The 13,559-nt window shown below is 31.8% G+C and overlaps 2 protein-coding genes across 2 annotated transcripts; both read right to left on the reverse strand.

Moving 5' to 3' along the window:
- On the reverse strand, window positions 5,333-8,012 carry LOC109333483 (eukaryotic translation initiation factor 3 subunit G-like). Its single transcript, XM_019568984.1, has 2 exons — window positions 7,602-8,012; window positions 5,333-5,970 (listed from the first exon to the last, which is right to left on the reverse strand). Exons 1-2 carry the CDS (start codon window positions 7,942-7,944, stop codon window positions 5,438-5,440), a joined length of 876 nt encoding a protein of 291 aa, XP_019424529.1. The 5' UTR covers window positions 7,945-8,012; the 3' UTR covers window positions 5,333-5,437.
- Window positions 9,520-13,158, reverse strand: LOC109332428 (methylsterol monooxygenase 2-2-like). The gene is made up of 7 exons (XM_019567408.1): window positions 12,975-13,158; window positions 11,742-11,879; window positions 11,027-11,172; window positions 10,784-10,903; window positions 10,464-10,676; window positions 10,287-10,367; window positions 9,520-10,139 (listed from the first exon to the last, which is right to left on the reverse strand). Exons 1-7 carry the CDS (start codon window positions 13,002-13,004, stop codon window positions 10,052-10,054), a joined length of 816 nt encoding a protein of 271 aa, XP_019422953.1. The 5' UTR covers window positions 13,005-13,158; the 3' UTR covers window positions 9,520-10,051.

The following is a 13,559-nucleotide window of genomic DNA, read 5'->3' on the forward strand; positions in this document are numbered from 1 at the left end:
GCATTCTATATCTTTTTCATTATTTTTTAATTGTATAGTTGGTTTCAAATAGAGATGGCAAAAAAAACCTGACATGTTGGGTACCGTGGAAATACCCGCAACGGGTACTCACAATAATAACTTATGGGAGGGAGCGAGTTTTGTGATACCCGCCCCGCGGGTATCTATAAATTTATATATTTAGTTTTTAGTTAAATTTTTATATATATTTATTATTATTTTAAGATTATTATATATTTTATTATTATTTCATAATAAATTACACATATTTGACTATGATAATAAACTTATCATATTATTTATGTAACAATTATTTTTACATATTAATTATTACAAATTATATAAATATATAATTATAATTAAAAACTCATTGGATCTCGTAAATACTCGCTACCCATATGGGTACCCGCAAATATTACGGGTTTGGGTACAGGAAAAGCACAAGTTGCCATCCCTACAAAACCCTTTGGAAAATCAAAATTAAAACAACGTTTTTTTTACATAAAAAGGTCCACTTTCGAAAACTAGATTGAAATGAGCAATTAATTACAATAATCTCTAGACAAGTGTCACATCAAAAGCTAAAAGCAAACCACTTAAAGATTTTCCTAATTTGCTGATGCTTACCCACGTGTGCTTCATGAGGACCCTGCATGTACTGTTTTGTTTCTATCTATCAGCTTTTTTGAGTTAGGATAAGGAGAGTTAAATGAATAATATATTTATTATTTTGATTATAATGAATTATATTTTTGCAATTAAAAATAAAAAAAATATACTTGTCTCTCTATTAATGCATAATATAGTTGTTCCATTTTTTTTGGGGCAATCACTGAATTTTGCCCATATAATATGCAACTAAGAGAGTCTGTATTTACTTTTAAACTATTGAGTGGTTTTAACAAATATATATGAAATATAATAGTTTGTCTCAATTATTGCTCACTTATCATGTTTACTGAATGAGTGGTAGTGATAATGTAAATGAATAGAATGGAACTCGATGGACACTTGAGTTTACCAAATGCAATATACATGCAGGAAAAGACTTGTGCTAGGATTCTTACAGTGACTATGTGAATATTTATGTGGTGGTACTAGTGCCCTAGCTTTTAGCTACCTAGTGGGCTAATTTGCAATATGCATACGTCTAAAACTGATAACTTAGATAGGAATATTAAAAAGTAGCATAGGCTTTTGCAATGTATCACAACATATTAACATAATCCGTGACTGACTAGTCAATATTATTGAACTCAAGTCATGCTTTCTCAATTGATTATTATGCAGAAATTGGTCAATAAATCCGAATGTTTTAAAAGAAAAAATAAATCCTAAAAAATAATCTAAAAGTTCTCCACTATATATTATATAAAGTTGTATATATTTTTATTAATAATTAGTTCATAAATAATACATTTTTTACAGATGAAGAAAATAAGCTAATGTTAATATTTTTGAAAGAGGTTAATCATTATAGTGAATGTGCCTAATAAATAACCTGACAAAATTTAACTTGCGTAAGATTATTAGTTTTTTGTTTTAGTCTTTATTTTTTATGAAGTCTTTAAAATATTTTCTTTTAGTTTTTGTCATCATTCAAGTGATGATGTCCATGTCTATGCGATTATTAGTCATGTGTCCTAATAATTATTGATATGACAATCATGATACTAGCATATGATTTTTTAACTGACGTTAGAAATCAAAATTGGTTATTTTAAATTTTTAAGGATTTGGGAAAAAATTGTAAGGACTAAACCAAAAAAATTAAAGACTAAAAAACTTAATTAAACCTAAATAGTACACTTATTGATGAATAGATTGTAAAAAAATATCAAATCAAATTAATAATGATATTAGTATCTCAGAAGATGAAAGTTAATTACTACTTATTATTGCATGTATAATAATATTTTTAGTAAAATAAATAAATGTGAGACTAATATTATATAAAGAAACCCCCTTGTAGGAAAAGAGTAAAACTCATTTCTATTTTCAAGAGAATTTAGAAACAATGATTAATTTCTGAAAATATATCTTTGGTTCCCCAAGAATAATATGAGTTTAATACTTTTGTAAAAGTTTTTGTTGCATTACTATGTTAGTATTTTTTGTTTTGGGTGAGACTCGAATCATCAACATCTTTTACCCTAACCACAAATTACCTTATGAGTTATAACTCATTTTTTATTGTTGGTGAGACTTGAAACTACAATCTTCTTCACTCCATTCTTTTTATTGTACGTGATCACTCCTGTACTTTTTGCTGGGTTAATCGTCTTGAATATGCATTTTCCACATTTCATTGTTCACTTGCGAAGAACTATAGATTGGCGTCATGTAGAAACATCAATAGATTCCTTTAATCCACCACACGATTGATGTGATTTACTTGGTTGGTAAATGGTCTTCAAATGTTTTATTGTGATTAAATTTTGATGGATGATGGCAATATTATATAAATGCAACCACTGTTATAACAAATTAATAATGGATCAGATCGAACAACAATATTTCTAACCAGCAACAACAAGACAAAAACTTAAGCACTTTAGCATAAAGTTATGTTTCCCCTTTGATGTTTAATCAACAAATTCATGCACGAATGACAAAGGATTCATCACTTTTCTTTCACTTTTCCTAGTGACGATGATTTTCACTGTCTATTTGCTCCCTTGTATATTAGATTCACATATATATAACACACCTTGATTGAATGAAATGTTTTTCAACATAAGGAAAATTGAGCTTAGCTACGGCGATTGGTGATGGGGAACTTGGTTTTTCTTAAGAAAAATATCACGTTGGACTCTATATATGGAAATCTTTTTGAAGAATTTTGTTTTCAGAGTCTTAACTCGATTCAGATTAGTTGAAATCTATGACTTTGTAGATGGGGGAAAAAATTAAACAAGGTACAATGAAATTTAAGCACACCAAAAATTCACTTTTACTTGATGAGTTATCCTTAGTGATTCACTTTAAAATAATGCCTATTAAGCTTTTAATTATTGGTAAGGCAAGAATAAAGCGACCCTAAAGAGATGAGTAGTGGACACAACATTTTTGTAGTGGTCCCCTTGTCACCCACATCATTTTTTATTAATCAAATCAAGAATGGGCGTGTCCTAATTTTTGGGGGCATGTATAAGGTCATAATGTGATAACTATGTGCATTAGCAAAACATTTTCTTGGTTTGGTGTCAATTTTAAGTCAAACCGGACGGCAAATTTTTGTTTTTTCCTACTTAACATCCTTCTACCTTAGGGTATTAGGAAAATAGTATGAAGAATAATATTGGTGAAAATGTACTTTAGCTATCTCAACTTATTTTATTTTCTCATTTTGGTTCCCTTAAAATTTTCTCTCATATGAAATCCTCAACTTTGTTTATGCTTGCATGTTAGTCTTTTTGTGACAATTTTTTTTGACATCATTAATAGATATATATGTGTCAGTTAACTTGATGTAATACCATTCACAAGAGGAAGAAGATGGTGAGGGTAAGAAGATACCAAAAACGATATTGTTTTGATACCACACTAGCAAAATAATTGACACATGGACATCCGATTAAGGTGTCAAAAATTGTCATGAGAAAACTAACATGGTAATATGAATAAAATTGAGGAATCAAAATGAGAAAATATGATGAATAGCCAATTTGAGAAAATAACATAAGTAGATTAGTATCTTTTTTAGTCTTACATTGTCAAGCTAATTGTCATTTTAGATTAAATTTTATATATATTATTTGTTACTTTAAAAAATTAAGAATATATTGCATTTTTAGTATTTTTATTACTTAGACAAGATAATTATAAACAAAGAGTTTAATTTTGTCAACTACAACTATATTTTTCACCTTAAAAATAAAACTCTAACTATATATTTTTAATTTATTTACAAAAAAAATCTTATGAAATGAAAAAATATATAAAGAAGTTATTTTTATACCTTTCTCATATATATGCTTGTAGGGCAACAAAAGAGAGGGGTATAATGTATTAGGAAGTGTGTTTATTTTATCAATGTTTGAAACACAGTTTATTTAGGTTAGAATTATTTAATAAAATTATTTTCAAATATTATGTAAGGTTATACCAACTAGACAACTAGGCATGACAATGGGGTGGTGAGGTTGAGTTTTATTTTCCCTAACCCAAACTCGAACTCAATTTTAAACTGGACTTCAAATATAATGAGATTGAAAAAAATGAACTTCCTCCACACCCATTATGTTTCGGGTTTCCCAATCCAACCTTCATATTTAAACCAGTTTTCAATATTTGAGTTTAATGCCACCATCATAATTTATTTTCAACCACTTAAATTAATAGAGGCTATGAATATTAAGGACCACTACGAGACAGGTTTAGATATATCACCAATACCAAACTTGACCTTGAGCCCAATTTTAAACAATGGAAAAGGCTTAATCCAAACTCAGTCAAAGCATGTTTTCTGCTAGCTTAAAAAAAACATGTTTTCTCATCAAACTCTGCCTTGGAGATACCCATAAAATGGAGAATTAGGGATACATTGGTTAAAAAATACTACTTATATTTAGTCGTTGAAAATATAGTCTGAAATTTTATTGTCAATGTTGAGTTATTGAAAATCAAAAGACAAGGTCTTCCACACACTCTTGAATCACAACTTTCATATTGGGCAAGTTAAGGAGCACGTAAAAGTAGCCCAATTTTTGCATAAAATGATAACATATGATGTTCAATTTTACATATTATATATCTTCATAGCGAATTAACTAAATTTCGATCAGTGCATAATTCTATCAAAATATTATGCTAGAGTGGAATAAACCAAATTCGTCATGACTAATCCGTGAGTATTCCTACTTTCCCGGCATAAGTGAAAACACCACGACCTTGATATTTATTCATTTACCATCTCCAAATTCCACTAGATAGGCTCGTATATAAGTCCACCCTTTTACTAATTTGAAATGCTAAACAAATTCAGTTGAAAAAAACACCAAAACTATGAGTTAAACAGAATGAAATACAGCTCCTTCTGAATAATGATTGGAAACGAATTAAATTTGCATCTTCACCTTAGTTTCCTGCACATGTAGCTGATTAACACAGACAAGTTCCATTGGTTTGTTTTTATGGAAATGGCAACAACTTTTAATTTTCATTCATAGCTAAATAAATTAAACAGTCAATTGATCTTCAGTTTTCACAACAATTAAGGCATTATGTTTTCAAATGATCAGCAATGGGTAGGGGGAGGAGGAAGAGTATTTACCAATCACGACCAAATCTTTTTCACGAGATCTTTAATCAAAGTTTAATTTTTTAATTAAAAAGTAAAACATCTTGAAATATTATGATGACACAATAGTCTCACAAAAATTACACATAAATTGTAATAAACCATCTCAAAGGAACAGACAATAACAAACAAAATCTAGGTTGTCCTTGGGGTGGCCCATTCAACTCTGAGGATGAGACTGTCATACCCATATCCATTCAGTTTGTTAATAGCTCTCTGTGCTTCTTCCCTGTTAACAAAGTTAACAAAGCCAAATCCTCTGCTCGTGCCGGTTTTTTGATCAATAGCAACATAGACTCTGCTCACAGCGCCAAAAGGACGGAACAGTTCAAGCAAATCAGGCTCTCTAGTGTCCTCTGAGAGGTTGGTGACCCTTACAGAATTTTCATCATTTCTACGCCTCATATCCGATCCAGTCCTCTCTGCACCGGCTCTCATTCCAGGAGGCACATATGCTCCCTTTGTTGAACCAGGAGCAGCAGCTGCAGCATCGGATGTTGGAGGCTTATCCACGAATCCCTCAGATGGTGCAGCAAGATCCTTGTATGGACATCTTGAAGTCCAGTGGTCACCCTTCTTCCCACAAGTCCTACAGACCATAAGAACAGCACCTTTCTGAAATTGGGCTAATGGATCTCCAGAAGCCTTTGGTTCCTCAGCTTTAGAACCTGTTAAAAATTGCAAAGTTCTGTTATATACTCATGATATAGTTGACCCTACCTAGTGGGATTAAGCTTGATTGTTGTTGTTATATACATGATATAGGCTAATCCTCTATTTACAAGAGACCTTTTAGAGCGTGTTTGGACGAGGAAGAACCGAGGGAAAGGGATGTGAGGGTAACCTTTGCATTTTAAACAACTATTCTCTTGTTTGAGAGTTTTGAAAATGAAAGGAATAAATGAGAGATTATTATCAAACCTTCCCACCATTCCTTAATCATTAATGTAAACATTTTAAAATCAATTTAAGAATGAAATATTAACTTCCCCTTCGCTTTTCCTCCAACCCCCTCCATCCAAACATCCCCTACAAACATTGAGGTCAAGGTAACGCCTAGACGTACATACAATGATACAATATCATTTAAGCTCATGAATGCAGTGTTGTTAAAACCGTACCAGTTATCAAACCGGTCAGGGTAATAGTACAGTGGTTCAACCGGTAGTTCAGTAATTAAACCGCATGCCGGTTAAACCGGACATACCTACTTATATTTATATATATATAGATCTATAACAAAAAATTTCAAATAGGTAGATACTCAAAATTATAATCCATATTCATAATCTACTCAAAATTCATATAAACAAACAACTTTAATTCTTTAACAAATTCAAAGTCTAAATTACAAAACATATATCAATCCAAAAGTATCACTTAACAACCGCAAAATATAAATAAACAACACAAGTTCACAACTCACTCTACAAGACAAATAAATGTGGATTTTTAATATATTACACTAAGGAGTCAAAGTTGTCTCATATCGATATTATATTTTTGCACCAAATCCTATCTTCATACAATACTCCAAGATTACACACAAGCTCAAGATAATTAATAATTAATAATTATCCTCTAAAATAGAGCAATTTCAATCAAATGTTAACATCAGGAAAGCAAAATAATAATCTACTATATACCCATTGCAAGTATTTTCAAGTTTTGCTGGTGCAGGTTCTAGAAGCATAAATTCAAGTTTTTATTATGAACATAGAGCACCCCATATCCTTCCAAAAAAAATAAAAAAGTGACCCAGTGCATGACCTCCTACTTAGTGGGGTCCGGAGAGGATAGAGGTTCACGAGGCTGTCTCCAAAACATGAAAATGACAACAAAAAATGTACAGGACAATGGAATGCAGCATCCATAAGCCAAGAAGCATAGACACTTCAAAGTATTCAATCATGCACTCATGTATATGGACATGTATGATATCAAATACTTCTTAGGCACTTTGGATACTCCTAAGTCCTAGCAATTGATGATTTTTTATAGATAAAAAAGCGTCAAACAATAATTACGTAAATATTAGCATTTTATTATGTTCAGAATGACTTATGCTAATTTCAAACCTTGTTTCTCTCCTTTGATTTAAAATTTCTGACATTTCTGCTAACCTTACATTAATTTTACATCTAATATCATCTTATCCCTAAAGTGAGGCCTAAAGCCATTCTAACCAATCATTTATCCCCATATTATGCCACAACAACAACAAAATCAAAATTAAAAATCATAATAAGTTTTGGAAAACCCAGATCGAAATTAATAAAAAGATGCAAAATTGACTAACCAAGAGGCTTGGGTCGTTCAAGAACAATCTCTTCAGTGGAAACCATAGTGAGTCTACTACCTACATCCTCATGAACAGCATCACCAAACTTAAGCCACGAACGTCTCTCAATGGCACGTTTACTGACACGTGCATTGGCGAGTTTGCGTACTCGAGTTGTGGTAGTAATCTTAACCTTATTCCCTTCATCATTGAACTTGTATTCTATCACCTTCTTTAATCCGTTCTGGTCAGGACCAATTACATGCTTAGGTGGTAAAAGAAAATCGAGATCTTCTCCATCGTCTTCTTCCAGTTCACCCCATAAAACCTTCGCTGCTGGTTTCGAACTCGTTAACGCCATTATCGCTTTTTCTTCTTCTCTCGTTATGCTTACGCTATGAGATGCGAGTGCTAATGCCAGTAACGATGAATCGATGATGTTTGTCAAACTTAACCTCTTTATTTGGGCGGGCCGTGTAGTTTGTCGGGTTTCTCTTTTCAAAGCCCAATTGTGTGTGGATCATCTAAATCTAAGAATCGTAAGAGCATCTATACGGGAGAACAACAATACAACAATTTCATTCTTATTTGGGCTCATACAGTATTTTATAACTTATTACAACTTTCCTTAAAATAAGAATAACATATATTTTTTCCCACAATGATAAACATTGTTTTTTATTCTTATTTGGGTCCCACAACATCTACTTATCTCCTCAATTTCCTTTGGCTAAGAACAACCGAGAATTATTCTTATTTAATAACAAAACAAAAGTCAAAAAATAAGAACGACACACTGGAAAACAGAATAAGAATGTTGCTCTATTTAGTGTAGATAAGTTGACAAGTAAAAAAAAAGTTGATAAAATATAATTCTTTTATACTCTCGTTGCAAAACACAATTTATCCAAATATAAGAAAATTAAATTCACCCAAATTCATCCATTAGAGCTAATGGATTATGAAGGATAACTCTAATAATTGATGAATTTAAATTCATCTATTATATCCAATGAATATATCATTTAGATGGATATTCAGTCCATCAAAAAAACAAACATTAAAAAGTGATGTTCTTTGCTTTTAAATTATATTTAATATCGTAGATAATTAAATTTATCCAAATTCATCCATGATTCTTACTCTCACTTTGAATATTGTATTAAATTGAGATCAATTATATGACATATAGATATAGTTAATATTAAAAGTTTATTTTAAGTATATAATATATATAAATATTTGTTAAAATCTTTACACGTAAAATCTTAAATGTTATATGTCGGTAGAATATTGATCTTTTTTAAAGTTAAAAAAAAACACTCTTTTAAAAAAAGTAAAAAAACTTTTTTAAAGCACTAGTTTTAAAAGTATTTTTTAAATGATTTTAAAGTGTTTTTTTAAAATATGATTTTAAAAAATGTTATATTAATATAGTAGTTTTTAAAAAAAGTAATTTTGTGTTTTTAGTTGCAATAAATAAATCAAATGAATTATATATCCATTCATTCAAATCCGTGAAAATAAAGTCATAGATGGATTGTAATTCATTCATTAAGTTTTGGATATTAATATATTGAATAACTTAATATATGGTTTAAATAAATTTACAATGATTGATGGATGACTTTCCATTCATTAGAATCCAAATCTATCAAATTTTCACTCATAATTATAATAAAGATAATAAATTTATAAATATAAATATTATTTATAACGTATAAATTCAATTGTTGTGATGAATCCTTAGTTGATTATGTTAAAATCAACTATCAACTTGAAGGTTTGAATCATACATATGTTATTTTGAAAAATAAAAAAATGAATATGATGTTCATGCATAAATTATGGAAATTCAAAAGAAAACCAAAAGCATGAGTTAATATTTCTTTTCAATACATATAATGTAAAGGCACATTAGTATGCCATTGTTCCCAATCATGTCCCTAACTAAGTATCTTCAAAATAAATAAAAGCAGCATAGTCTTCAATTGGATGGGAAATGCCAATGCTTCGCTGATGAGTAAGGATATATATTTGATTGAATGAATAAGGCAAATTTCAGTTCCAATCCCCTCTCACCCAATATTTTGGAACTAACTACTTTAACAGAAAAATGTCAACTTAATCTGCATTACATCCAAGCAACTATGTGAAGCTCTAGTCTCTCTATCCTATTTGTGACTTTGCTCCACTCCATTCACAACAGTCATGCAAGGCAAAAAAATTGAAGACTTCAAGTATATATATCAAGAACAATAGCAAGATTGAAACCACTATACCCAAAACAAAAAAATTAGCAGAAGGGGCATATATGTTTAAAAAAAGCGTCAGTAGTTTGTGGACAAGAACAGCCAACAAAAAATATTAACATAAAAGGCATTGATAGAACAAGACATTTTAAAAATATGGTCCTAAGTTGGGAATAACATTTCTAAGCATTAAGATATTCCCAAATTTTTGTTCTCTCACTGTCTCTTTTGCTGGTTGCTGTCTTCAACGCCCGTGTTCTTCAATGCTTTCAACTTTCTGTACCCTATATCAGTTCCAAATATCCTAATATGATGGCAAAAGAGTCATGTACTGTGTCAGTATAACTAGTAAAACATGCGAATTCAAAGGTGTTGCCAAATGTCAAATAGAGGCATATAAGATTAGGTTGCACAGCCAAAGATCGTGCAACTGAATATGTCCAATACTTACCGGTCCATGTAAGTAAAAGTTGATGAATAGTTTCCAGACTTGGTGTACAACAAACGGTGATGATAGTCATGGAAATCAGCTCTGAAAATTAGGATGCAAAATTTAACAACAAAAGCACAATAGCAGAATAAACTAAATGACTAGTGTCAAGGGAAGGAAAAGGAACTTGACACTCACCCGGCATACAATGGAATGAAGTTTGAGAGACTCCAAGGAAAATGGTAGCCACAATGTGCCTCAACTGTCTCTAGGACTCTCAGAGTAATCCATAACCACAACGTTATCAAGTGAGGCCCAGTGATGGCAGGACCAAAAATGGTAGCGGATCCAAGGAAAAGTATCTCGGCCGGATGAGCATATTCAGAACTAAGTCCAAATGGTGTAGCATACCTTCACAATAGAGGGAAACACCTTCAGCTGTTCTAAGAACAATCCTATAGCAGTTTATAGACGATCAACATAATAAAAGAAAACTCCTTAACACATGTAACACTTACTCATGATGAACACTGTGCACATGCTTGTATAACCATTTTGTGTGCAATATCCTATGTCCCCAGTAGAATATGAAGTCCTCCAAAATGAAGTAAAGTATTATTTGAGTTAGAACTACTTTCCTGCAATACCAAAAATTCATTTTGCTAAGTAAGCTTAATAAAAAGACATGATCCAGTTTTTTCATGATAAGCTCCTAACATGGGATTCTTATAATTACAGTGCTGTAAAGAACCTGAAATTACCAGGAAGGTAAGGGAAGACTACTCCGCATGCCTATGTATCTGAAGACGGGATACGAAAAAAGCAAAATAGGTAGATTAACACTAAAATGATAAAGCAGTAGACGAGCAATACATTTCTCCTGGGCTGCAGGGGTGTTATTTTTTGCCTGCATGAAAGGAAGCAATAACAACAAGGACAAATCTTATACACAAATGAACTAGGTTTTAGCTGAAGAAAAATACCAAGAGAGTGATAGGAATAAGAATAGGCCTATGATTAAGAATGTGTATAGAAGAGGGAAGAGGAAAGTTTGGCTAAGCAAATAGCAAACTTCCTACTTTACCCTTAAGTAGTTAATTCGGTTAGGAAGCCTATAAATAAAAAGTGATGGCTGGGTAGTTAGGCAGTTAGAGAATTCAGTTCTGATTTGAGGGAAATAAGAGGGACTAGAATTGTGGAATCCTAGAGCTATAAACTCTTCTTCTATCTTGTAGTTCTAGTCTACAATCAATAAAATTTCTTAGAACCCTAGCAGAATCAAATTGATTCTGGTTTAGGGGCTTTTCCATTCAATTTTCCTATTCTTTCTATCTTTCTTAGATACCAGTGCTTAATAGAGAGAGAGCTATGGGGGAGGAATCATACAATTTAAGTATAAAGTATTGAATTTGAAGCTTGGAAAAGAAAAGGATGGATTATACAATTTAAGCATAAGAAAGATGAATAAGGGTAGACCTGAATCTTGTACTTGCTCAGCCATCCTACCCTCTCAAGAAATATAAAAGGAAGTCCTGATAAGAAGAAAACCCCTTCATGCAGAAAGAAACCTCCCAAACATACTAGTTGAAAGTCGCTGAAATGTGTGATCAAGTACTGCATCACAAAAGAACACAACTCTTATTTCTCAACAAAGTAAAACCTATTAAAATGAGCACAAATCAAACATGTTTTGGTCAAAATATGTAACCAAACAATGTACAAGATTTTATGCCTAGGTTACTAAGCTGGCCTTGCAAGAAAACCATCAGAGGAAATGAAATTATGTATGTTAATATGATGAACTTTATGTTCAAGCAAGGAAAGTTTGAGCCTTGATTTGACACTTTTTGCCAATTTTTGTTAACAAATATTTCAATTTGACATGCATGGATCATAAAATCAAACAAACTTTCAAGTCTACAATAGAATTCCAAAGCCGTTTCACCATATTAAGAAGAAGTGAGGCAAATAAAAATAAAATAAGTATAAAAAGAGAGCCCTGTAATTGATTTCAAAATTAATGGATGTCACTGATTTATAATCTATCAAAATCAAATTGATACCAGAGTAAGTTACAATTCAACTTTGAAGCAGAGTATGAGTGAGTTAGCATTTTGAATAGTGTCATCAAACCCAGGACAATGAAATTGCATAGATAACACCACCCTAGCCCCAATCAGGTTATATTTCTCTTACCTAAATCCTAAATATCCTATGTGTGTGCTCTCATCAAGCATAGCAAAAGAAGAAGAAAAATACTGCCCCTGAAATATTGCTTTAAACACATGTCTACTATGATCCTAAAATATAGGTCCATTTGCAGGACCCAAGAGGCCCAAGATAGACCTCGAACTGGTCCATCGAGGCCTAATAAGGTACAAGTTCTGGTCTACTTAGTAAGTTAAAGGAATTGAAGATACGATAACACATGGTTAACGACCAGCTCTCAGCTCGGTTCAACACTCTTCAAACATTCCAACATCGGTTCTCAACATGATTAAAAGTCAATCCAACCAACTGAAAGCCAGCTCTAAACTGATTCAAGCCCGAGACTGCCACGTCATCTTCCCACCATAATCGAAGAGTAGGAAAAAGACAATAAATTTATGGAAAAAAGAAAAGTAGCATAGAAAAATGAGTTAAAGGGGTAGTAGTAACAACTAACAAGTGAAGAAAATGCAAGGGAATGGTGGTGAAGAGAAACAGAACCTGCCAACCAGATTGGATGATGGAGGCCATGGCTGAAGGAATGATAGAGGGTACGAGATTTGTGAGTGATAAGTGGCATAGCTATATATGGAAATGGTGGAAGGAAGAGGCAAAGGAGGCAGCACCACCATTACCCTGGCCCCACTCTACTACACAACAAGGTAAGCCAGATTGTAATTAACTACTCACACATGCTACCTCTCATACACTTTTAGCATTCATTCACAAACTTACACTCAAATGACACCATTCATACTATAATTGTGTCTATCAATAAGGATCATTTCATCTCGGGTAATGTCTTTCGTTTTCAATAACAAAAATATTATTTTATTTTATTTTTGAAGCTCTTATCTTTATAGAAATTAGTAAAAAGTAAGTAACTTACAATGTTAGTTCAAACTTTGACATCCACACACGTATCCCTTTCTAGTAAAAAACTTTGCATACCAAACGAAAAATAAGGGCAAATAAAAAATAATTCATCCGAATTTGTTTTACAGAACATTAGTAATGCCAATGAAGTCGGTGTGGAAGAATAGGAGCATAAAACAATTGAGCATAACACGTAACTAAATGAAAGGA

The sequence above is a fragment of the Lupinus angustifolius genome, chromosome LG18 (assembly GCF_001865875.1).
Source record: "Lupinus angustifolius cultivar Tanjil chromosome LG18, LupAngTanjil_v1.0, whole genome shotgun sequence".
Classification (NCBI taxonomy): Eukaryota; Viridiplantae; Streptophyta; class Magnoliopsida; order Fabales; family Fabaceae; genus Lupinus; species Lupinus angustifolius.

Excerpts from the sequence above, each read along its gene's own strand:
- LOC109333483 (XM_019568984.1), bottom strand. The coding sequence starts at position 7,944 with ATGGCGTTAACGAGTTCGAAACCAGCAGCGAAGGTTTTATGGGGTGAA. Across the intron at positions 5,971-7,601 it reads TGAACGACCCAAGCCTCTTG|GTTCTAAAGCTGAGGAACCA; the intron begins GTTAGTCAATTT and ends AATTTTTAACAG.
- LOC109332428 (XM_019567408.1), bottom strand. The coding sequence starts at position 13,004 with ATGGCCTCCATCATCCAATCTGGTTGGCAG. Across the intron at positions 11,880-12,974 it reads TCATCCAATCTGGTTGGCAG|TACTTGATCACACATTTCAG; the intron begins GTTCTGTTTCTC and ends TTTGTGATGCAG. Across the intron at positions 10,677-10,783 it reads GTGCACAGTGTTCATCATGA|GTATGCTACACCATTTGGAC; the intron begins GTAAGTGTTACA and ends TCTATTGTGAAG.